Source organism: Patagioenas fasciata, chromosome 12 (assembly GCF_037038585.1).
Source record: "Patagioenas fasciata isolate bPatFas1 chromosome 12, bPatFas1.hap1, whole genome shotgun sequence".
NCBI lineage: Eukaryota > Metazoa > Chordata > Aves > Columbiformes > Columbidae > Patagioenas > Patagioenas fasciata.
Genome location: NC_092531.1, coordinates 5,342,337 through 5,367,347, shown reverse-complemented (window position 1 = coordinate 5,367,347; position 25,011 = coordinate 5,342,337). Strand labels below are relative to the sequence as shown.

At 56.3% G+C, this 25,011-nt stretch overlaps 3 protein-coding genes across 3 annotated transcripts in view; all 3 read right to left on the bottom strand.

Annotated features, from left to right (window-relative positions):
* The window catches only part of SEC11A (SEC11 homolog A, signal peptidase complex subunit), a 135,614-nt gene that overhangs the window by 95,754 nt on the left and 14,849 nt on the right, over window positions 1–25,011 (bottom strand). The gene's annotated exons all lie outside the window — the stretch shown is intronic.
* On the bottom strand, window positions 2,336–7,125 carry LOC136106959 (dual oxidase maturation factor 1-like). Its single transcript, XM_065847699.2, has 6 exons — window positions 6,973–7,125; window positions 6,094–6,151; window positions 5,372–5,506; window positions 5,007–5,220; window positions 3,574–3,788; window positions 2,336–3,059 (listed from the first exon to the last, which is right to left on the bottom strand). The coding sequence occupies exons 1-6, from the start codon at window positions 7,117–7,119 to the stop codon at window positions 2,845–2,847; spliced, it is 984 nt and encodes a 327-aa protein (XP_065703771.2). The 5' UTR covers window positions 7,120–7,125; the 3' UTR covers window positions 2,336–2,844.
* On the bottom strand, window positions 15,775–19,526 carry NMB (neuromedin B). The gene is made up of 3 exons (XM_065847701.2): window positions 19,362–19,526; window positions 18,828–19,030; window positions 15,775–16,052 (listed from the first exon to the last, which is right to left on the bottom strand). Exons 1-3 carry the CDS (start codon window positions 19,495–19,497, stop codon window positions 16,005–16,007), a joined length of 387 nt encoding a protein of 128 aa, XP_065703773.1. The 5' UTR covers window positions 19,498–19,526; the 3' UTR covers window positions 15,775–16,004.

Below are 25,011 nucleotides of genomic sequence, written 5' to 3'. Positions count from 1 at the left end.
AGAGGTGTCCCAAAGGAAAGGCGAGGCTTGTTGACATGTGTCAAGGTGAAAACCCCTTGTCACGGGGAGCAGCACCCTGCAGGGATGCAGGAGAGCATCAAAAGGACTTTAGTGAGTCAAGTAGTGGAACAAAAGCCATAAGATCAGACCAACAAGACTCCCTCGGGAAAAGGAGGAGCCTTTCTCGAGTCTTTCTTGCATCCAGACATGTCAGATCTGGAAGCATCATGGGAAGATGCTACAACCAACCACAAATTATTGAGCTGAGGTGGGACAGACCCCATGACCTGAAAGCACAGGGTGCTGTGGGGTTTCCCATCCTTTCTGCCAATGCATCTGCCCCTCTCCAGCCCCATCTCCTGCTTCTAGACATGATTTTCCCCCATTGCATCCTCAGCAGAAGAAAAGCTTTGCCCTGTTGCACCAGACATCCAGAGGCATGAACCCAAATAAACAAAATTTGATCCGTTTGAAGCACAAAGACACCAGATCTGTGTCTTGCTTGCTTCCCAGCAAACACCAGATGTCCAGGATTTCTGCAGAAGGGCTTGCCTGGGGCCAGTGACGTGATGGGGGATGCAGGGACTCCTTTGTGCACCGTGTCTCCTGCAGAGCAGGCGGTCAGCACACCAGGGTTCACCACCTGCATGGAGGTTTGCAGGTGGAGGATTTCTTCCCTCGCCACCATGGGGACGTGCACACACAAGGGCCATCGCTCAGGGATGATTGTTTTCCTCACTACATGTTGTCACAGCAGCTTCTTCACGTGCTCTGTAAGACCTGCGGTGGTGCAGCTCCTGGGTTGTGTTGCTGCAGGTCCTACCTCTGTCCACCACAGCTCCTGGCTCAGTTTCCTTGCTAGACCGAGTCATTGTGGGACAACAAGACGTAAAATAATTGCCATTAAATCCTTACCTCTGGGGCCAGGCTGCTTCTGCCCCTTGCTTTCCAGGGGATCTCGCATCTAATCAGAGAGACAATGCCAGCAGTGGAGCAAACACTGTAAGTATCTTGGAGAGCACAGCTCTGCAAGGGGCGTCTTCAAGGACCGTGGTCCCCATGCCTGGAGGAACTCCTTGCACCAAGACCTGCAGCCACCGTGCCATCAAACAGGCAGCAGAGCCGTCCCCTCCCCTGTCCCCACGCTGGGCTGCAGAGGGGAACATGCCAGTGAAAGGCAGAGGTTTATGAGAGCTGAATTTCAATCCAATAAATACAAGGGGTTTGTTGTACTTTGGATCTAGTCCAGCTGTAAGGTGAAGCACCTTCTGGTAGATGCCACTGGGGACATCCTGGCTGGGGTCTCTCAAGCCAAAGGAGTTCAGCTCCAACCTATTTTTAAATGCCTGTTGGGTCCTCTAGGTCCTCGCTGAAGGCTCTTGCATCTGGAGTGGGATGGGGATGCCGCGTCTGAGCACCCCCTCCCCGTGGGGGTCCCTCTGCAAACCTCTCTGCTGGGCTGAGACCTGCTCCTGTCAAACCTTCCACAGGCCCAGGGTCACTCCAGCAGCTGAAATCCCCCCATATCTCCCCTTCTCGTTTGCCTGGGGATGCCCCAACACCCTATCTACTGCATGTGGACTCCATTACCTGCACTGACCAGCCATGGTGAGACGCCCCATACAGGTCCACAAAACGTCTCTGCCTTTGCCTCCTTCCCTTCTCTACAGCTGACACGTCCCAGCGGCAGAGCACCCCCTGCCAGCCCGCCCTGAGGGACACCCCTATCAACAGACAAGGGAAACACCAAGTCCAACTTGTTTTATTGAGATAGAGGGGAAGATAAGTGAGCACAAAACAGAAAAAAAAAATAAGTTGCAAAACATGCACAGAGTTAAAGGGGTGAAAACCTGAAACGTGCTCCCTCCCTGCATGGACAAGGTACCTGCTATATGTTGGTGGCTGGCTGCACCCGCCTTGGGTGTGCAGGGTTTTGGTGTCACCTGTCCCATGACACATGTATCTCCACGGTTGAACAGGAGGAAGACAAAACCCCCAGACCGGGTGCGATGCTCACCTCTTGCTAACTGATTACAGCCGCTCTCCAGGGCACTGTGGCACCTCCATTCCCACCTTCTCCTCTGCTTCTCTCCCACCAAAACGTTCTGTCTTCCTTTCAGAGGGCTGTGAGAGCACCGATAGCTCACAGGCTGGTGGCTGTGGCTTGAGGTCTTCATAAGCACTGTGAAAAGAAGGAGCCAACCAACCAGCTCCTAACTGCAACATTTCCAACCCAATGTACAGCCCAGTGCATCTCAGACCCACAACAAAGCTGGGCTGTGCAGTGCCAGGTTGGATCTGAAATCCAAGATGTCTTCAAGGTCTGGTATCTCCAGCAATCACGGACCTCCTTGCCAATCTACTCTTCAAGAGAAGGTGTGGGATATGGGGCACCCTGGTGACCACAGCTCTGCTTGCTCTTCCTGACCACTGATGGGACGAGCATCCTTGGGCAGAGGGGACTCCTGAGAGGTCTTTGGGGTAAAGGTGAAGCTGGGGGGGCTCTGCTTCTCCTTCGGTTCACATTTATTCTGTGTTTATTTGATTTATCTCCAGTTTGTTCTGGTTTACTCTCTGCATCTTAAGGAGGACTCTTGAGGTTTGTTGGGGATGGACTAAGGGGCAGGGCAGTAGCCCAGCACCTGCAACTGGGCAGCCAGGGATGAGGCAGAAGCTCTTCCAGCTGCTGGTGAGTACAACAACTGCAAAGAAAAATGGGGGCAAACTGTCATGTTTGAGACACCTTTACAAGACTTGTCACCAAGCTCTTGATGTGACACATCCCTCCTGGGGGAACTGGACCAGAGCATGAATTTGGGGGTGTCCTTTGGCTTTGCCAGTGCCTTACAGCCAGGTGGCTGTCACCTCGCAGAGCTCGCCCAGAGGCACCATCAGCACATCCTGCGCAGAGGAGCTGGGCTCGGCTGGCCGGCAGGACTTGTCCCACACCTCCTCTTCTTCTCGCTTGCCCTCATCCATGTTAAAGACCAGCTTCAGCTTCTCCGGCCGCAGGGAGTTGAGGATGAGGACGCCCAGCCCCAGCACCAAGCACAGCAGCCCTGCAATGCACAGCATGTGGAGACACATCAGCACGTCCTCCCCATGTGTCCCAGCGCCATCCAGATGCAGATCTGGGCTTGGAGGCCAACAGCACATGGCATCATGCAGGAGGTTAAGGGAAGGTGTTATTCCCCTCTTCACATCTGGACTCTGCCACCAGTTCGGGGTCCCCAGAACAAAAGAGAAGTCAAGGAACTGGGGCAGATCATAGAATCACAGAATCATTTTGGTTGGAACAGACCCTCAAGGTCATAATTCCAATTGTTAACCACCCCTGGCACTGCCCCATATCCCTGAGAACCTCATGTCCGTCTGTCCAACCCTCCAGGGATGGTGACTCCAGCACTGCCCTGGGCAGCCTGTTCCAATGCCCCACAGCCCTTTGGGGAAGAAATTGTTCCCCACATCCAACCTCAACCTCCCCTTGAGGCCATTTCCACTTGTTCCCTGGGAGCAGAGCGCAACCCTGCAGGGACGGAGAACAAAAGCCCCAGGAGTAACCTGAGCACTCACCTGTTGCTAATGTCAGCCAAAAAGATCCACCGTAGTCTGTTTTCAAGGCAGCTAGACCAAACTGGATGGGGCACTTCGGGGTGTTCCTCGCAGTGAAGAAGAAGAGCAGCGAGAAGAGCATCAGCACAGCAGTGAGCAGGAGCATGTAGCCCCCGTAGAGCAGGATGGGCATGGAGAACAACAGGATGGAAATGAGCCACGTGCAAAAGGCCATCCTGCGAAAGGACCACAAAACTGAGCAGAAAGAATCAGGTTTGGAGCCTCTTCTCAGGTTGTTCTCTCCACATCCCAATGGAGGGATATGGCCCTGGGCAACCTGCTCTAGCTGACCTCGCTTGAGCAGGCAGGCTGGACAGGCTGATATAAGGACATCCGTTCCAACCCAAATGATTCCATAACTTCATGAATGGTGGAGCCATGGGACAGGTCCTGCGGTGGTGGAGGGGGGTCTCCACACCTGGGGACACTCAGTGTTGAACTTCACGAAGCCCTGAACACCTCAATATGGCTTTGATGCCAGCCCTGCTCTGGGCGGGGGACTGGAGTGGAAACCTCTGGAGGTCCCTCCAGATCAACTCTGACTCTTGTGGTCCTCCACACCTGGCCGTGCCCAGGCGGTTCCCACCTGATCTAAGCCAACAAGGGAGACCTTTGTTTGGAGAACGGCACAAGGAGTCATGCCTGCGTCTGATTCAGCTCTTGGAGTGAACCCAGCTGCCAGCCCTGCCCAGCTTTGGGCTCAGCTCACCGGGGAGCTGCGCACAGCAAATTGTTCTCGTTCCAATAATAATGATGAAAAATAAGTTTGTGTCAACATCCCTGCCTTGAAATATTCCTTCTCAACAGCAGGAAGGTTTGAGCAGGGCTTGTTATTTTTCATGAAACTCGAAGAGGAGATGTGGGCAGGGATCTGGAGGGGGAATCGCAAGACTCTTCCCCACAGTGCCTCTTCCATGACCTCTGAGACATGTGGGGATGCTCTGGGACTCCATGATCGCAACACACACAAGGGCCCTCAGCTTTACACCTCAAGGCAGCCTCTGAGCACTCTCACGATGGCCCTTCCTGCTCCTCACCAGTGTGTCTCATGCCCTGTTGGGCACGCAAGAGGAACCCCACCACAACTGGGCTCGTCAGGGCTCCACATCTTGCCTGGGAGAGGACCTTGCACCATAAACCCCACAGAGCTGTATCTGCTTTCCTTTAACTGAAAAATAATTTTCCTTCACCTGCAGTATTGCACATCAGGGGAGAGGACACAGAAGAGGGCTCAGGGGACACAGTCAGGAATCATCAGCACCCCCGGTTCTGCACAGGGCTTGGTACCAGCGACCAGCCAAAGCCTTACAGGGACAGGGTGGCTCCTTCAAGCTTCCTCTGCTCTACCTGGTTCTGGTCAGCAGAGACAGGGCTGACCTCTTGTTCTAACTCACCACAGCGTGAGGGACGCGTAGTGGCCGGAGATGCGGTACTGCCCGTGCAGGTTGCAGGGGCTTGGCATGGTGAACTTCTCTGCCACATAAAGGATGGGGTTGGGCAGCCCCTTCTCCAGTCCTTCACCATAGCTGTGGTCGTAGTCTGCACCAAAGCTCCAGGCAAAGTGCTCATTGTAGTTGATGGTCTCGTTGACCTGATTGACTGGGTTTCCTGTCAGATGATGAAGACTAAGGACCTTTCTCAGCCTTGAAGGCAGCTCCAAGACTCCCTGGTGTGGGGCTCGAGGGTCCACAGCCCAAGTACCCAGGTGTACGGCTGCCAAACTTGCACCCAGTCCCGTCCTGTTGTGATGTGCACTCACCCACCAGCGTGACGTTCACCCCCGCCAGCCCGATGTGCAGCCCGATGTCCACCTTCACAAGGGCCCGGCTGAAGGACTTGTAGGAGGTGTTTGCCACCACCCAGCCTGTCTCCCAGTCCCTGCTGAACTGTACGCCTGTGAAGGCTTCAAAGGTTAGTCATGGCCTGGCAGCGAGACATCTAGTGCTGGAAGCACCTGCCGTGATAGTCACCACGGCCTGAGCATCATCCACCCCATCCCAATGGCAAGGCCTGGGTTGTGAGCCCCAAGGAGCAGAAGCCTTGTATGATCCTCCCCAAGGCCAATCCCAACCCATGACCCTGAGAGCCCCACTTGGGTTGGTTTCTCCCCAGACTCAGCGCAGTCCCCAGCCCTAGAGGCAATGGAGATTTTGTGAGGGCACCATCCAGGCACTGCTCCTCACCCGAGCCCCTGCCAGTTTGTCTGTCCCCTGGCAGCTGGCATTGGGCTTTTGCTGACTGCCCAGGAGGTGTCTGTGCATACAACCACCGGCCTTTGGAGAGGAGACAGAAGACCGCTTGCGTCTCCCGCCACTTGCTGGAGCCAGGTCCAAGGCACAGACAGGCGCTGGTCTCCCCCATAACCTTATCCTGCAAGCTGGACTTGGCGCTTGGCTGCTTCATCCACCCTCCCTTCCTTTGCTCTTCTGTCTCCTGTGTCTTGGGCATCCTTGAGCTTCCCCCCAGGACCCTGGTACTCACTGAGGACCACTGCTCCCACGAAGAGACCCGTCAGCACCCGCAGGAACCAGAAGAGTCGCTGTGAGGGGTGAGCAGAGGAGGGGAACAGGTCTCAGGTTTTGCCCGGGGGATCTCGGCACCAAGCATTTCACCAGCTGCTGAGAAGTGGGCCTGTCCCTCCCTGGGACATGAGTTCTGCAGGCGGATGGCACGGTGGGGACGTGTGGCTGGAGCATCCCTGCCATGGTGGCGGGGAGGCAGCAGGGAGATGCCTGCAGAGCAACAAGGGGCAAACAACCCGCCTGGGAAAGCCGTGAGGTCCCGTCTCTGGGAAGGAGGATGGAGATGCTCCCTTTAACAGTTCTGAGCCGGGGTGTCCACACCTCGCGTGTTTGGACGTGCTGGCAGCTGGCCACAGCTGGCCACAGCTGGCCACAGCTGGCCACAGGAGCAGCGGCCAGGGGTGTCCCTGGGGGGCGGCTCTCGGCCAGCCCCACTGCAGAGCTCAGCGTGGGACAGGCGCTGGGGCACGCACAGCGCACACAGCGCACACCTCAGCTTCGAGTGGAGTTTCGGGGAAGGTGGAGCGAAGTCTTTGAGCCTCACCCTGTTTTTCCGCTCCTGTGAAATCACCAGGGCCTGCTGACAGGGAAATCCAGCCACGCTCAGATCTGGGCACCTCCTAAATTTGGGATGGGGGAGTTTGGTGTCTCTGGCATGGGGGTGCATGGTGGGTTGGGCTGGAGCTCATCCCCATGGCTCGCTCGATGTCCCAGAGCCCTGGCTATAACCCTGTGGGCACATTTGCTCCCCAAGTCTGTTTTTGAGGCTGGGAAGAAGGAGATGTGGGGTGCACAGGGCAGGGACCAGAGGCCTGAGCTCCCTTGTCCCTCCACTTACCGCCCTGCCCCGGATCCCCGGCAAGATGATGATGGAAGTGGCCAAGACAGAGAGGAAGATGGAGACAATGACGGCCCAGGCCGTGTCGATGGGGAAGCAGGCATTGGTGCCAGGGTAGAAGGGGAAGGAGCCGTTCCACAGCGTCATCCTGCTGCCTGGGAGGGCTGGAAATCGGTACCCAGAGAGACATCATGGAGAAAATCACCTCCACACTTCCGTTCCACCCAGCCTTCTCCACAGAGCCACCTCCTGCCTACTTGCCAGCGTGTCCCTTGTCCCGGGCATGGTTGTGTGAGCATCCCAGCACCCATGGACATCACAGTCCCGCATTTGGGTGTACACCCAGGAATCTCCTGCCTGAGCCCTCCATCTCCCCAGGGCACAGCCCAGGACAAAGTAGGTTTGGAGACACCGGGACTCCTGGTGCAATGCTCAGATTGTTCCCAAGATGGGACAGCAAGATGTGCACACATCTCCAGGCCTCTTGCTCCCCTCCTTTGCCTGTCCGTGACCCCGGTCTCCTGCCCGTGCTCCCACCCTCCCCGCTCAGGGCACCCGGTGAATCACTGCACAAACACAGCTGCACCCAGCCCGGCTGCTCCTCGCTGAGCCTGCAAACAGAAAACTCGCTTCCCACTGTCCACAGAAACAGGAGTAACCCAGAGGGGACAGAAGAACCGCCTGTCACTGCTGCCAGTCACCACCCTCTGACCCTGGAGCCGCTGGAGGAACACGGTGCGGGATGCTGCTGGGGAAGCTGCCGCAGTTTGGGGCAAGGCACCTCCCTGCTCTGAAAGGGGAAAGGGCTGCTCAGCATCCCTGTGAGTGGGGACTGTCCCAGCAGAAACACCCATGTCCCCTTCCCCGGACGAGCCTACCTCTGCCGGGCCGGTCCTGAGGGCTGGATGCACGCAGAGCTCCGGGCGCTGTCTGTTCGCTGCCCGCACAGGCTGTAGGCGAGGAGCCAGCCCGGCGTGGCACGGCTGTGCTTGTCCCAGCGTTTTCCACAGTTCCCGCCTCCAGAGGCGGCTGGATGGAGCAGCCGTGCCCACGGCAGGTCAGTGCCCACGGCAGGTCGGTCCCCACGACAGGTCGGTCCCCACGGCAGGTCGGTCCCCATGGCAGGTCAGTGCCCACGGCAGGTCAGTGCCCATGGCAGGTCGGTCCCCATGGCAGGTTAGTCCCCGCTGTCAGCCCCGCTGAGCCCCAGGGTGGGCAGGGGAGCCACAGCCAGCACGGTGCTGTGTAGCATCGCAGGGTGAGTGATCCCAGGAGGGCTTTGCCACCTTCTTCTTGACTTTTCCTGCAGAGCAGTGAAAAGTCCATCTGTTCCTTATGGGATGGGGACGCAGGGGCTCCTCAGGAGCCCTGACCAGCACTGCCCGGTGCAGCATCCCAGCCGAGGTCACTTAGCACGGGTTGTGGCTGCACCACCCCACTGACCCTGCTCCTGACTCCATCCCTGGGGCAGGTTCCCTGGGAAGGTCCCAGCTGACCTGTGGGTCACTCGGCAAGGTGACACAGTGGTTGGTGACGGGGACCAGAGGAGATGCACAGGTCTAGAGGGGCCCCCAGCAGAAGATGCTGAGGTTACTAACCTGGCCACAATCTGGAGATCACAGAAATTCAAGCTTTTGGGGTTTGCTCTCATTCTTGGGCATTTTGGTTGGTTGAAGCAGATTGCATGGATGCAGAGAGGTCCTGGTGTGGCAGAAACACCCTCCTCACCCACGTTTTGGGGCTTCCCTCCAAAGCTGGCACAGTTACTGCCATTCCCTGGGCACTTCTTGCTTTGTCCTGGGTGATGGCCTGGCTGGGTGCCTTGAGAAGCTCTGCTTCCCTCCCTGGGCAGAGGGAGGTAAAGCCAAGCTTTAATTCATGCCCAGCAGGAAATAATGGCATTTCTGGGCAAAGACTTTGCCATTTCCCCTCAAGTCCCAGACTGGTGCAACGCAGTCCGAACACTGAATCCTTTCCCAAGGGAGGGATTAAATGAAATTAAATGAAACACAGGGTGGCAAGGGTGACGTGGCTGGGAAATGTGTGCGCAGAGCTGCGCTCAGGGTGTCTGACGGTGCCGGGATGTGGCGTCAGCTCCAGCTCTGGCAGCGTCTGCAAAGCGCAGGGAGATGTGGACTTCACAGCAAATGGCACAGACCCAGAGTGAGGACACGCGTGGGGCTTTGGAACGCTTGGAAAGGTGGAAAGACCTCCCCAGTGTGGGAGAGGGATAACTGGGGGGTGCCTGGTGATCGGCATTAATTGGAATTAATTGAGGTGGGGAAGAAGCAACCGTGTGAGGTGGTACTGAGGTGAGTGGTCTGGGGTTAGACCATCACTGGTTGCACTCCCTGTGGCCAAAATGAAAGCTGGGGGGAGGTAGTTTTCCTTTTTCTCTAAAGGAGATGCCCAGAAACACAGCGTTTGCATGCAAGGACATCAGGGCAGCTCACAGGGCTGCTCTGCTTCCCTTGTCTGTCCCCAGTGGTGATGGAAACGGGGTGTGATGGTCAAGGGGGGAATGCTACTGGGGGACTGATGGGCTTGTGGGCTGCCAAGTATCGGAAAACTGCTGGATTCACCTCACCCAGTGCTCTGCATCCATGGAGGCGTCCTGCAGAAAGCCTGAGGCCATGATGATAACTGGATTTTGAGATTTATTTTTTTCTGCTCTGTTTTTTAATTTTCTGGGTATTTCTGTAGGTGGTAAAGGTGTGTGGTTCATCGAACTGGTCTGGGGACTTGTTCTTGCTCACCAGGAGCTCACAGGCTCACGCTCCGGGCACCGCTCCCGCCCGGGCAGCCCTGCTTAACTGGGCAGCTCCTGCTTCAGCCGTGTGCGAGCGGCGGACAGGGCGGTTCGGGATGAATCACCCCATCCGGATCACCCCAGGGAGCCGGGGCCAAGGGGAGTAGCACCCATCACCTCTTGCACAAGCAACCGCGTTAGGTCAGCCGCCGTCTCTCGTGGTGTGGGGAGGTGGATTGGGGACTGAGCAGGAACCCCGAGGGGCTGCCCCTTGCTCAGGGGATTGCTGTGGGACAGATGTGTCCAGGTGTCACCCTGCCCTGCTGTCTGTCCCCACGGCCCCTTTATCCTGGTCCCCAGCATGGAGGATGCTGCAGCTGGGGTCAGGCTGGGGCTCTGTCGCATTGGAGCCGGTGCAATGTCCCATCCCTGGATGGGGCTCTGAGCAACCTGAGCTGGTGAAGATGTCCCTGCTCATGGCAGGGGTGGCACTGGATGAGCTGTGAAGATCCCTTCCAGCCCAAACTACCCTGTGATTCTGTTACCCTGACACATGGATGCGGCTCCTTGCCTGGGATCCTTTGCAGCAGTCGAATGACACACGATGGAGCAGCCTGAAGTAGGGACAGAAGGAAGGACGGAGGGACCTCCTCTGGCCAGTGTCCACCTGGTTGAGCAGGAAGGTTCACAGTGCCTTCGCCACAGTTTGGCTCTGGAAATATTTGCAAGAAGGATCTATTTTTCCAGGTTTGCGTGGAAGTTACTGAAAGACTTAGAGAAGGTGTCACTGTCCACCATGCTGGCCAGCAAGCTGGGGTTTGTATCTCACGATGGAGACAGCTCTGGGCCAACTGGGAGGGCTCCCAGGAGGTGGAAGAAGAGCTCAGCAGGAGCCACCCATCCTCTGATGGAGGGGCTTCAACCACATTTTGAGGCCAGAAATTGTGCTGGGTGTCCAAGCCTCTGCTCCTTCCAAGAGCCATCGCCATCACGCAGGAGAGGAAATAGTTACCTGCAGCCACGTGTTGTTGCAGGTTTCCACATGCTCTCAGAGACCCAGGGGACAGAAACACAGCTGCCCCATCGCCTCCTGAATATGTCCATCCCACCCAGAGACCCCACGTTTGATCCCATCATCACAAAGAGGTGTTGCCTCTCCACTCGAGCAAGTGCGGGTGCCCGATCTCCTCTCTCACCTCATCCTTGTGGACCCCAGTCATCCAGCACATCCCTGCTGCCCTGTTATGAGCGTCAGGAAGGACATCAGCCTTTGGGACACATCTCATCGGGGTTTCACCATCCCAGCTCGGGGAACCCTGTCCCCACAGATAACAACCACTCCAACACAACTATCAGCAAGTCGAACTTTTCCAGGATCTGCTGGGGCTTGCTAATGATGCACTCGGTGGTAATTAGCCCTTTTGTCCCAGGTTGCACCATAGAAAGAAGCTTTCTTTTGTAATCCCTGTTGTTAGAGGTGTCATTAAAGAGATAGACGTTTTTTCCACAGAACTCCTGCATCTGGTGTCTCCCCGCCAGCCTTGAGATTAACGCACAAAGCAACGCTACCGCGCCTCGGTCCGGAGCAGGTCTGTGCCTGCACGCACGCCCTGCGCCCGTGTCCCGGCTGCGGGCAGGGGATTATTCACATACCTGCTCCTTCCAGCCGGGCAGAAGCGCCGATAGCACACGGTGTAATAAGAAACCCTGCGTCTGTCGGAAAACCTGTGCAAAGATCCAAAGGCTGCTCCGCAGTGTGTGGGCAGAAATAGCGTAAGACAAATTAAAATCAGCCGCTTGCTTAATATTAAAAGAAAGAAATAAATAATAATCCGGATAGTCAATGCAGTCTGCAAGCAGAGGTGGGATTGCCTTATGTGCAATAAATACTGCAATCCGGCTGCAACTAGCACAGATTTTTGTAGGGCTTGTGGGACAATCTGCCAACCGGTTTTGATCCTGCAAGACCCTGTCACTGTCCCAGAGCCCCCAAGGACCTGTGATTGAGCAGAGTCCCTCCACGTGGCTTTAGCCTCTGGAGCTCAGAGGGCTTGGACAACTTCCTGCTGGGGCTGAGCTTGCAGATGTTGGAACAGGAGGACAAACGTTGTGGTGGAAGATACCTGAAGAAGATCTGAGGTTGGGCAGGTCTCCTGTGCATGTTATCTCTCAGTTTTGTGGCTTGGGGTGCAGAGCTCTTCCCACCCACTGGTCCTGTTCCACCACCCTGGGATAGTGTCTTGCGGTTGGTGACAATCCTGCTGTGAAAGGTTGAACTAGAGACCTTCAGAGGTCATCCCACCAGCATTTATATGAATCTGGTAGTCCTGCTCCTCCCACCACAGTCTCACAGACCTCCCAGCAGAGCTGGTTCCCCAAAACCTTTCTGGGCATGTGAGTCCCATCCTTCCAGAGAAAGCGGCCATGGCAGGTGAGGAAGCTGGGAAGAAAGGACGTGGCCACCTGGATGTTTCCAGGCAAGGGGAGCAGAGTCCACCTTGGCCCAAGGCCCAGATCTGAATTCCCACAAGTCCTCCAACCAGAGGATGGGGGATGCCAAGACCATGGACACACCAAGAGATGGAAATGGGAAGAAAGGAGCATCCTACGTTCACTCTTTCCAGATCCTTCCTGTGCCCACCTCTGCCCACTGCTTCAGGAAGGGGACGTGCCTGAATTACAGCTTTGATTGGCTTCCCACACTGGGAAAACGCCTCAGTGTTGCATTTCATAAACTGCATGTAGGTTTTATAAACCCACATGCATTTTATAAAAGCCATCAATTTACAAAATGCATCAATTACGCAGCACCACAGCTCCCGGTACGGTCTCAGCGCCGTATGAGGAGTCCCGAGGTTGGCAGGTGGACTCGGGAGCACCTTCCACCCCGCAGCTCCAGGAGCTGCCACCGGTGCAAAGCAGTTTCCCTGCGCTATGTCACGTTTAGCCCAATCGCTATATTTTATACACCTGAAGAACCTATTAATGTATTATTCTTCTTCTTATAGTCCTTGGCTGGTTCTCAGCACCACATGGAGGTTATAAATGCCTCATAACTAACAGAAAACGGAAGGGACATTGTGTTAGACCTCCTCTCCCTGCGCTCCATCTCCCTGATGGAGTCCGCTGTAGATGTCCTCTCTAGCCTGAGTTATCCTGCGCGTCTAGGATGGTGTCCAAGGCAGGTGCTGGACATGCTGCTTCTCAAAGTGCACGGCTCAGGGGGTCACCATTGCTCCAGAAGCCTACAGAACAGTTCAGAGGAGAAGAACGAAGCGGCTGCTTCACCAAGGGGACCAAATGTCACCTGCGGTGGTAACAAGGAGGAGAAGAGGTGCTGGAAGCCTGGCAAAGGGCAGGGGAGGCGCTTTCCCCAAGGTTGAAAATGCTCAGTGGCTTTAGTTTGTTTGCAAAACCTGAATCAGTACTCAAATGTTTATATTCTATCAACTGACAGTAAATTAAATTCCCCAAGCTGAGTCTGTTTTGCTGGTGACAGTAATTGCCAAGTCACCTCCCCATCTTTATCTCAACCCGTAATACAGTGATGGGGGGAGATGGAGGACAGACAGACAGTTGGACAGGTCTCGCTGGGTGGGTGTGAGAACAAGGATCTCACCCGGGTGTCTCGTGGCAGGTTTCTGCTGGGATGCTCAGGAACCTGCTCGCCCGCCCATGAACCTGCCTGTGCGTGGCATGAGCTGGTGGTCCCATGACGTGACATCAGGTCAGGAATCCCATCAGGCTGCCAGTCCATCCCGCTGCCGGATGAGAGGCATCTGGTCTGCTCCAGCGTCAAACGCGATATGCTCTGTCATTATTTTCCTTGCTTATAATTAGTTTTAAGCCAAGGCTTTGCTACAGCTAATGAAAGGCAAGCTGGGGGTCACCCACGTCCCAGCGCACAGCAGAAAGCCTGGGTGAAAACACACAGGTTGGAGAAAAACCTCCTGCATCCCTGGGTGTGAGTGACCACAGAAGGACAGTGGGACAGCTCTGGAGAGAAGCTGGTGGGTAGGAACTGTGGAGTCACCACCCCTGGAGGAGTGTAAAAGACATAAATGAGGCTCTTATGGACATGGATTAGTGCTGGAGTTAGGTTGTGGTTGGACTTGATGATCTTAAGGGTCTCTTCCAATCAAAATAATTCTATGGTGCACAGGTTGGAGAACCTGGGAGGGCTCCAGTTGGTAGCAAGGTGACACTTTCCCTGGGGTCATGAAACTGCTCCAGCGAGGCAGGGGAAGTTTGGCACGACCTGAACCATCATCACATACCTCCTGGAAAACTCCCTCCCTGCTTGGCCCCATCCTCCTGAAGGACACAGGGCAGTGGGACATTCGATGGGGAGCACCAGGTTTTGAAGGCAATATCTGGGGTAAACTAGCTGTAGGATATTTGGGGTTTACCCAGCAAAACCAACCTTTGAATTGGTGAAAAACCACTGACTCTGAAGGCTCAACAGCCAGGCTGTAGGTGGAAAACAAATTCTCATTTATTGGGCTAAGATCTGCAGGTTTTGGGGGCCAACATGTGGGGCTTGTGTTCGCTGCACGGGGGGACACTGGGGCATCTGGGCAGGTGCTGCCAGCAAACGCCAGAGTGGCACAGGGGACAAGAAGGGGACAGGGGAGCAATGGGGCAGACGGGCAACTCCGCAAATAAGGCTGGTTTTGTTGCAAATGAGCAACGTGAGCGCTGGTTGTGCCCACAACAGGGTCTGCACCCCAAGGTTAAGGCCACAGGAGTGTTGACCCCTTCACACAACATTTCTGCAGCACCTGAGTCTCTTTTTCCCCTCCCAGAGCTGCCAGCCAGCCCTAAGCACGACCCTGTGATGTCCCCAGCTGTCCCCTGCACTGGTGCCTCCAGCTCTCACCTGGCTTGGGACATCTTGTGACACTGGCAGTGGCCCTGCAACACAATGTCATCTCCTGAGAAGCATCTCCAGGCCTGGGGCTGGGCGGGAGGCAGCGCTGTGCCGTGATGTGAATGGACCAGGACATCTGTGCCTGCATGTCCCCAGCTCCCCAGGAAAGGGCTTAGGGCTGTCGCTGCCTTTCCCTTGCTCATCAGTAAGTTCCTGCGGGAGCAATACATTCGTAAATATATATTTACGATGAGAGGAAATGGCCTCGAGTTGCACCAGGGGAGGTTGAGGTTGGATCTGGGAACAATTCCTTCCCCAAAGGGCTGTGGGGCATTGGAACAGGCTGCCCAGGGCAGTGCTGGAGTCACCATCCCTGGAGGGTTGGACAGACGGACATGAGGTTCTCAGGGACATGGGGCAGTGCCGGGGGTGGGTTATGGTTGGACTCAATGACCTTAAGGATCATTTCCAACCAAAATTATTTTGTCATTCTGTGATAAATACCGCCTGGGCTTCAAGCCACCCTTGAAGCAACAGGGAGCAAGGTGGGAAGGTCTCCTACTGCAGCTTTCTCCTCTCTACTGGTCGCCAGCATGTTCAGATGCTGGATTGTGCCTTGGCTTGGCGTGACGTGGCTCTGGGTTCCCATCACTCTTTAGAAGGGCTCTCCTCCCTGCAGGAGCTCAAAGGTTCAGGGTGAATTTCACATCAGAGGTGGAGGAAAAGCTTATGGCTTCATTTACAGCATCGCCCTGGGATCTGCTGCCAGGTTTAGCTCTGCCTGGGTGTACCTGTGAGCAGCAGTTTGAGAAGGGACACATCCAGAGCCTGTTCACAGGACTGTGCTCCATCACCATTTTGGGCAGCCCTGTTTGAACCCAAAACCCCAGCAAAGCCTCGAACAAGATCCTTTTTGTTTTCAGGAGGGTTTGTTGGTGATGCCCCCAGCAAAGAGGGTTATAAAGACGCTCCGGTAGTGAGTGGTGTCATCAGCTCATCCAAGCTTGTAATTTCGTCACGCAGCAGTTCAGGTCTCCCTCAGTGAGCAGGGACTGAATCCAACCCCCTCCCAGCTCCTACGGAGAACCAGGAGCTTCCTCCCCCCCAATCTGCCCCCATTCCCCTCTTCCCACACCAGCCCTGGGGTTCTGCCTGCTCACGCCCACAGAAAACTGAGCTGGTGTGCGCAGAGCCGGCTTTATTCACAGGGGCACGTCAGACACCGAGAAAGCAGAAAACATACAGGAAATATAGAGGGAGGCTCTGCTTTTCATACAAGCAATCATTATTGACAAGATTAAAGGAATAATAAATAAAAGTGACGTTGCCACAGTAACCCACAAAGACAATGCTCTCCTCCGTGTGCCGCGCGTGGCCGAGCCTGCAGAGCTCATCCTCCAGCGCTGGGCTCCGTCAGTTTGAAAAGTACTTCTCCAGCACCTTTGCTAAAAGCCCTGTCTCCTACAAGAAAAGGCACAAGGGTGAGACGCCGGTCCCGTGCGCAGCCGACATCCCCGTCTGGAACCACGGGGCGGGAGAGCAGACAAAACTGGAGCACAGCGGCACTTTCAGGGGTGGTTTGGGACAGCAGAGGCCGGGGGGCAGCACTGGAGAGGGAACGAACCAGGAGCCTGGATCTTTTCTGCCACCCACTGCTCCAACAGCTGGACCACAGCTGGCAGACAGCAGAGTCAAACCTCACCAGCACCCTGGGTTTGGGATTCAGGACCAAGAGCAGCCTCAGGGTCCGATTCAACAGATACAAAATGACACAGAACAGAGCAGGGAAGGGTTAATAGAGGGATTATGTACTGGCCAGAGGTGCCGGAGCAATGCAGGGCAGCGAGTCACCGCTCGCCCAGCGTCACCCCGTCTGTCTCCAGCAGAAACACTGCCACGGACTCAAGGTGACAAGGGATGGGGACGATCCTCCTCTGCCGGTCAAACCCTGGTCATACCCAGCAGCACCGGGAGCCCCAGCCCTGCCCGCCCCTGCGGTTAAAACTCCAACACAGAAACCCCCGCTCGCAAGCCCCGTCTGCTCCGCAGTAAAGGCTGGGAAACATCGAGACCAAACCCACCAACAGCTGGCGGGACTCAGCCACGGGAAGGGACAACGAGCAAAAAGAGCAAGCCCTGGGGTTTATTTAGTGCTCATCCGCAGAAAGGAAGAACCTGCTTGTGAATGATCAGCGACACCCTCTGAAAAGGAAAAGCCCACCAGGTTTTTCAATAAAAGTCAAATTCCCTCGATATTTATCCTGCCACATGTGTCCCGCAGGAGCAGAGCAACACTTAGAGAGCGCGTTAACTCCCGACTTGCTGAACAGGAGTCTCCAAGGAACAAAAAAGCTTGTTTGCTTTCCTAAACCGAGTTGAAATGGGAGTGACGGATCCTAAGCAAGGGGTGGACTGAGAGTTTCACGGAGCAGAGTTATTCAACAGCTTATTAGGCAGGTGCTGAACACAGCAGAGATCAGCTAAGCAGGGGCTGGGAGCTGAGCCCAGGTGTCCAGCAACAGTGACAGCGAGGGGGAACACAGGGATGCACATCGGCACCGTGTCACCCACAAAAGCAGGAAAACACTTAAGGTCCCACAGAAAAGTCTGACACAGACAGCGCTCCAAGGCACCGGCGAGGAGCAGTGCTGCAGCATCCACCGCAGCTCGGGGAAAAGGGCGGTGAAGAAAGGAGCGAGAGTTGAGTTTAGTGAGGTGCTCAGAGGTGCCTGAAGGGCAGGACCAGCCCTGTCACCCAGCAGGGTCCCCAGTGCCACCGAGGGGACAGCTGGCACAGCGGGACAGCGGCCACGGAGAGGTGAGAGGCTCCGGGAGGACACGAGCGGCCAGGCACACGTCAGGCAGCTCAGCCGCGACGGGGCGTGTGTGCAGGACACCCCAGCTCCCAGCACAGCCAACGCGGGGCGAGCAGCAACCGTGCGCCTTGGCTACACAAGGATCACTTCAACCCCGCTCACACCTCCGCAGACAAGGCAGGGCAGCACACCCACCGGCCCTCCCATCGCCGCAGGGGTTAATGCAGCAAATCTCCCCCTCAAAAGCTCCCAGGGGAGGACGCTGAAGGGTCCAAGACCTTCACAGCCCTCTCCTCCCTTTTAGCTGCACCCCAGAAGCCAAAGTCACAGCAGTGCTCACAGCACCATGAGGGGAGCAGGGTGGGCTCAGCCGTATCTTCGCGGTGGAAATCCCTCTGTCCCGACAGGACCAGCTTTCTAGCAACGCCTCAGTTTACCTTAGTCTGCCGAAACCAAGCCAAGAAGGCGCCTGAACAACCAGTGCCACGCAGGTTCACATCCCTGCAACTCTGCTGCACCTGTGTCTTCTCAAAAAAAGCCAAGGACAGGAGCCAGCGCTGCCGGACCTGGACCACAGGAGCAGCTTTACCTGTGTGCAGTCACTGGTAGCTCTGCAAGTCCAGCAGCTCAGTGCGACAGCACAAGCAGGACCCACCTAAGCAGATTTCATCCCTTTTAGGCTCTGTGTTACCTCCTGCAGAGACTCGAAAGGGCAGAACACCCAGGAATCGCACCATGAGGTGACCAAGCGGTTCCATCGCCACGTCCTGCGCGAGGATCCGTGTGTGCGCATTGCTCCCAGGGGCAGGTTTGCCGCCTGGAGCCGGGTGACTCGGACAGAAAAAGCCACAGCAGGAGGCTGAGGGTCTGCTGAAGCACAGTGAGACCACCGGACCTCCCCCGCTGCCAGGCAAGCAAACAAAGTACCAAAGACAGTGACACAGACCCAGGTCGGGGGCATGAGAAGCCCAAGATGGAGTTGTGTCCCTCTTGGCCTCTCTCCACAGAAAGAAAAGGTAAAAAAGGATTTCCATGGCCCTGCAGTGGCTGGAAAAGGGGACATTTCCTCGCGGCAGCCACAGTTCCCAGCCACTTCTGCATCTGGCTGAGGAAGACCCCGATGCTTATTAACAACCCCTGGGCTGGAGATCACTGCCACAGCTCTATCACAGCACCCCTTGCTCGTCCTCACGCCCTTCCCCAGCATTTGGGACTAGTAGTCACCGCCCAGCTAGACACAAGCCTTCCTCTCAGCCCCTTAATTGTTGGTGTAAGGAGGGTTAACAGGAGGAGAAGCGGGGAAATAGCCGCATCAGCACGGTTGCTAGAGGGGTATCTCCAGCAAAGCTGGCTGCTGTAGCTTAACACAACCACCACCTCCCTGCTCCGAGCATCTCCCTCCAGCTTAGTCAATATTCACCTGGTCAGCGAGGTCATATTTCCCCTGGTTCTCATCCAAAAGTCTCTCCTGCAAGAGGATTTTGAAGAGCTCCCGGGTAAGCAGTTCCACCATGTCCTCCAGCAAGGCTCGCAGAGAGGGGCCGAAGGCCACGGGCAGCGCGGGCTTCTCGGGCGGCTCCAGGCGCGGGGAGCCCGGGACACTCTTCTTCCCCATGAAGTGACCTGCAACAAAGCACACGGAGCATCTGCACCAGCGGTGTCCTCACCCAACACAAGTGAACGAGAAGTACCGAGCAAACGTAACGCCTGAATCAGCGAGCACGGCAAAGCGACACCCAGAAATCCCAGATCCTCGTTCCACACGGGACTTCAGGAAACTTCCCTCCCTGGCTGACGGGTTAAAGAGATGCTGGACCCATCGCCGAGGGATGTGGGATGATGCTGCCCCATCCCTGCCCGGCTCTTTGCCGCCCACCGCGGGTTCCCGCAGGGTGCTGAGGGGTGTGGGAGCGTCCCCACACACGCGTGTCCGTGCCCTCCCGCCCCGCGGTACCTGTGGCCCACAGGTTGCCGCGGGGGTTGACCTTGATCTTGGCCGCCTGGCTGCGGTGCTCGGCGAAGTCCAGGTGCACGGCGGGTCCCAGCGCGGCCCCGCACAGCAGCAGCAGGAGGCAGCGCAGCGCCGCCATGGCCGCCCGGGACCCGCCGCGGCCAACGCCGCCTTATAGAGCGCGGGTGGGCGGGACTGCGGTGGGACCCGCCCCCTTCAGCGCTGGGGACCCGCCCCCCGCAGCCTCAGCCCGGGCCGGCCGCGCAGCCCCCGGCACCACCTCAGCCCCACCTCAGGGGGCGGGCGGCACTTGCCGCCCACAGCCCGTGGGGGGTGACCCCTTAACCACAACCCTCAGAGGCCACAGGCTTCTCAGGGTTGAAGGAACCTCTGTAGATCCCCAGCCCAGCCCTGCTCACCAGGGTCACAGAGCAGATCACACAGGATCCCAGGGGGTTTGAATGTCTCAGAGAAGGAGACTCCACACCTGCTCTGGGCAGCCTGGGCCAGGCGCTGGCACCTCCCAGCAAAGAAGTTTCTGCTCATGTTCACATGGAGCCTCCTGTGTTTCAGTCTGTGCCCGTTGCCCCTCACCCTGGCGCTGGGCACCACTGAACAGAGTCTGCTCCATCCTCTGACACCCACCCTAAGACACTGATCAGCATCAATAAGATCCCTCTCAGGTTCTCTTCTTCACGCTGAACAGCCCAGCTCTCTCAGCCTTTCCTCACCATAAAGATGCTCCAGCATCTTCGTAGCTCTCCCTGGGCTCTCTCCTCACCCCTCAGCCTGTCCCTGTGGCAGTGGTGGGAGATGGTGCCAGACCCACCCCAGAGGTGGACAGCATCACTGCTCTGCCCTCACCCACAAACCCCAGGGTTCCACCACAGGAGGTGACCAGGGTGGGTTTACCCCTCCTCAACCCCAGGCTGCTCAGTCACCTCCTGCTTGTACATCTGCCCAGGAATGTGCTCCATGATGTTACAAGTGGCCTTGTGAGGACATCAACCAGCACCCATGGCCAGCTCTTGGCACCCTTGGACATGGCCTCTCAGCTTTTTATGGGTCAAGTTCTCCAAGTAATAACCACCCTGACCCTCATCCACTGCTGTTATTCTCTTTGAACCCTGTCTCCAGGTGTGTGGCCTGGGAGACCTTGTTGGTGAACACTGAGGCAAAGATGGCACTTGTCTTTGTCCGCTACCATTTGCGGTGGTGCCTTTGTGAACACTTTCCTTCTTTAGCCTTGACTTTGTTGAGATGTTCCTTGCACATCTGAAGCTGAGTTTTGGCTTTCCTAGTGTTCCTACATGCCCTGGTAACATTTCCAAACTTCTCCTTCACGGTGTCTCCATGCTTCCATGTCCTTCGTGCTGCTTTTTCACACCGGAGCTCAGTCATGATTTTCATTCCCAGTTCAGCCAAACCCACCTCCCAGTACACCCACCCGTGTACTGATCATTGGAGTGTACTTGGAAGATCCCGTCCTGGAAGACCTGCCAGCTCTGCTGAGCTCCTTTCCCATTGAGAGCAGCCTCCCACGGGATCCCACTTACCAGCTCCCTGCAGACCAGCGCCCGGGCATCACCACTCACCTTTTCCACTCCCTTGAGGGCCCTGCAGACCATTTCCTGGTCACTACACCCAAACCCACCACCAGTTATCCCATTCCCCACCATTTCCTCCTTTTCCGTCAATGGGATGGAGCTCTACGTGCCCAGGAACAGCACAGATGGAGCTGGGCTCAGCGATAGTGTGGGCCTGGGACACAGGCTGTTTATACCCAGCGCTCAAGTGAAGTGAAGTCCATGTAAAAATGGATTCTTCTTGTGTTCTTCTGCTCCTTCAGCCTGCCGGGGCTTTCAGGCTCCACATTTACACAAGGGGTGCTCCAAGGGTTGGAACACTGCAGGAGAAACCTGTGTGTCTGAAACAATGAAGACAAGATGAGTAAGAATGGCCAGAAATCTCCTGCCGGGCTTTAAATTCTCTCAATTTTGTGTTATATACACAGGCCGCTCTCGGGAAGCTGAAGGTCTGAAGAGTTTGGGGCTGACCAGCACAGGTGGGCAGCAGTGCAGCTCTCAGCAGCCACAGGACCTCAGACCCAAGCAGAGCAGAGTCAGAGACCATCACCAAGGTCAAGAGAGCCCAGATCATCACGCACTTCATGGTGACGGGGCAGGCCCCGCAGGTCTGGTGAGGGTCACCATGGTCAGACACATCCAGACAGGTCCATATTGATGAGGCAGGTCTGAGGCCAAGTCAGGCTCTGCTAAGCTGGACACCAGCATTCCTACAACACAGATCAATGAGAGATTAAAAGCCCAGGGCTGAGTTTAAATGGGTTCCTGGGCCCATGAGGCCCCAGGTGAGACCAATTAATGCCTATTAGTGTCCTCAGAGCCCTGACGGCTTCTGCCAAATTTACAGGTCCATAACGTAGCAAGGAGGCGCTGGCTGGTGGGGGAGGAAGTGCCTGAGATGACCCAGTTCTCCTGGGAAGATTTATTAGTGATGCCCTTCCTAGAACATCCTGCTACCCCAGAGGAGATTATTTCCTCCTCAACAGCAAAGGGTTGGAGTCTGAACTGCAAACACAGCTCTAATGTTACATTATCACAGAATCCCAGAATGTCAGGGATTGAAGGGACCTGGAAAGCTCACCCAGTGCAATCCCCCCATGGAGCAGGAACACCCAGCTGAGGTTCCACAGGAAGGTGTCCAGGCGGGTTTGAATGTCTGCACAGAAGGAGACTCCACAACCTCCCTGGGCAGCCTGGGCCAGGCTCTGACACCCTCACCCCCAACAAGTTTCTTCTCCTCTTTCAGTGGAACCTCCTGTGTTCCAGTTTGCACCCATTGCCCCTTGTCCTGTCACTGGTTGTCACCCAGAAGAGCCTGGCTCCATCCTCCTGACACTGCCCCTTTCCATATTGATCCCCAGGAATGAGTCCCCCCTCAGTCTCCTCTTCTCCAGCTCCAGAGCCCCAGCTCCCTCAGCCTTTCCTCACACGGGAGATGCTCCACTCCCTTCAGCATCTTGGTGGCTGCGCTGGACTCTCTCCAGCAGTTCCCTGTCCTTCTGGAGCTGAGGGGCCACAATTGGACACAATGCAGCATCCCAGGTAATGACCCTTCCCCAGCGCCAGGAGAAACCTGCCCCCCTGACATTCTGTGATTCCTCCACTGCACATGCAGGTGATTTATTCACTGCTTTTCCCCCACAAATTCCAGGGTTTCGCTCAGGGAGCTGCAGTGCCGGCCAGGGGGAACCTCTCGCCGTGTCAGGGTCCCAGCTCTGCCTGGTCGCCCAGGACCGGGTCTGCTACAGCCACCATGTCCCGCACACCCGCGGCCAGAGGCCGAGAACAGCAAGGCATGGGGCTACCTGTAGGATTAGGGAGGATGAAGCCAGGGATATAGTGATACCAGTTACAGAGAGAGCAGAGAAAAGAGCCCTGAGCAATTACGGCACCTACCGAAGCGTGACGGGGGTTAAGCCCTGCTGTGTCGGGGCAGCACAGAGCTCCTGGAAGATTAACTGAGAGGGACAGGGGACGAGCACCGGGAACCAGCATTTCAAACAGGGTGAAGGCTTCTGTGCTGATGTCTTTTAGACTAGACACAAAACAGAACTGACACACATCTTTTTTGTTCAGCTGGTGGCTGCAAGCATTACCTGGCTTGGGAGGAACGGGTATTTCTGATCCCAGAGGTGCCGATGACAAGGAAGGAGTGGGAGAGGCTGGAAAATGGAGAGCAGGGCGTTCCTGCCCTGTTGCACTGTCACAACAAATGCTCAGAACCTGAGGTGACACGGGGTTAATCACTGAGGACTGAGGCTAGATGTGCGTGTGTGGGAGCTCCGAGCCCTGATTTCCAGCCTGGGAAGAGCGAAGGAAGAGCTGCTGGGGGCTCGGCGGAGGCTGAAGCGGGAACACAGCTCAGGGCAGCCTGTGGGGTTTTACCGAAAACACCTTGCGCGAGCGACCCGAGCTGCTCGGCGTCGGCGCTGACCTGCGGAGCTGTAACCCAGCCAGGCGTGAGAACTGAGCGCACCCTCCGCTGCAGCCTCGGCACAAACCGGCCCCAGATGCCAACCGATCCTGCACAGCTCACACCCGCTTCAGCAGCACAATTACAGCCAAGCCAGCTTTCCGATGAACATCGTGCTGGTGCTGAGCAGCCCCTGGGCAGGTCTGATGCTTGACAAGCTGGGTCCACCCGGAGAGTGTTTTACGGCACCTGGAAATAAGGTTGTAGGGGGCCAGAGTGGCCAAATTCCTCCGTTCCTGGGAAGGCAAGAGAGCTGCCACCTCCCTCGTCACCCTGAGCCTGAGCAAATGCAGCCTGAGGGGTGGCTGTGACAAAAGTGGCCTTGCTTACAAATGGTGACCAGGTTTTCTCTGGATTTTCTAGTCTGGATCTTCTCCAAAAAGAGGCGATGTTGTTCCTAATTTGGGAAGAATAACTGGTAGCCAGGACCCACCTGGGAGCAACACAACCGGAACCCCAGGTCACCAGGCTGGCAGGGTTTGTGATGGATCTTCTGCCGTGCTCCTCCACTGCTTGCGCTCTTCAGCTCGGCAGAGGTTCCCACCTGTGCCAGACACTGAAGGAATCTTATAGAATCATAGAATCATTTTGGTTGAAAGAGACCCTCAAGGTCATAATTCCAACTGTTAACCCAACTCTAGCACTAAACAATGTCCTGAGAACCTCATGTCCGTCTGTCCAGCCCTCCAGGGCTGGTGACTCCAGCACTGCCCTGGGCAGCCTGTTCCAATGCCCCACAGCCCTTTGGGGAAGAAATTGTTCCCCAGATCCAACCTCAACCTCCCCTGGCGCAACTTGAGGCCGTTTCCTCTGCTCCTGGCGCTTGTTCCTGGGGAGCAGAGCCCGACCCCCCTGGCTCCAAGCTCCTTTCAGGCAGTTCAGAGATCAGAAGGTCTCCCCTCAGCTCCTGTTCTCCAGCTGGACCCCCAGGTCCCTCAGCCGCTCCCATCACACTTGTGCTCCAGCCCCTCACCAGCTTCGTCACCTCCTCTGCACTCTCTCCAGTACCTCGATGTCCTTCTTGTGATGAGGGGCCCAAAACCGAACACAGGATTCAAGGCGGGGCCAGCTTACATATTAAAAAAAGCAGGGAAAATTCTATTTTAGAAACCAGTTTTGCTGGTAAACGTCACCACGCTGGCTTCTACAGGTGACGCCACCAGGTTGCTGCCAGGGTCACCCAATGCAGCCAGGGAAGGATGGAGGTGACCCAGCAAACACCGACGGTCACATCTGCACCAAGACAAACGTCCCCTTTCCTGGTGGGACTGGCCCTGCAGCCCCCTCTGCACAGACCCACAGGCGCCACGAACGGCCCCTGGTCACCCCCAGCAGCCTCCGAGCCCCAGGATCCCCAGCTCGCCCCGCTGGTTCCTCCCGATACCCCAGCTGGAGGAAGCACGATTGTCTGTTTTGCTCTGTTTTCCCCCGGTAATTCCCACATGCCGTTTATTTTCTTGATGGGTACTGACCACTGAACTGACATTTCCATCGCACAATCCGTTACAACCCCGACGTTCCGGATGGTAACACTTAACTCAGAACCCGTTGCTTTATAAATAGAGTTTAAATTGTTTTTTTCCCCCTGTGCACC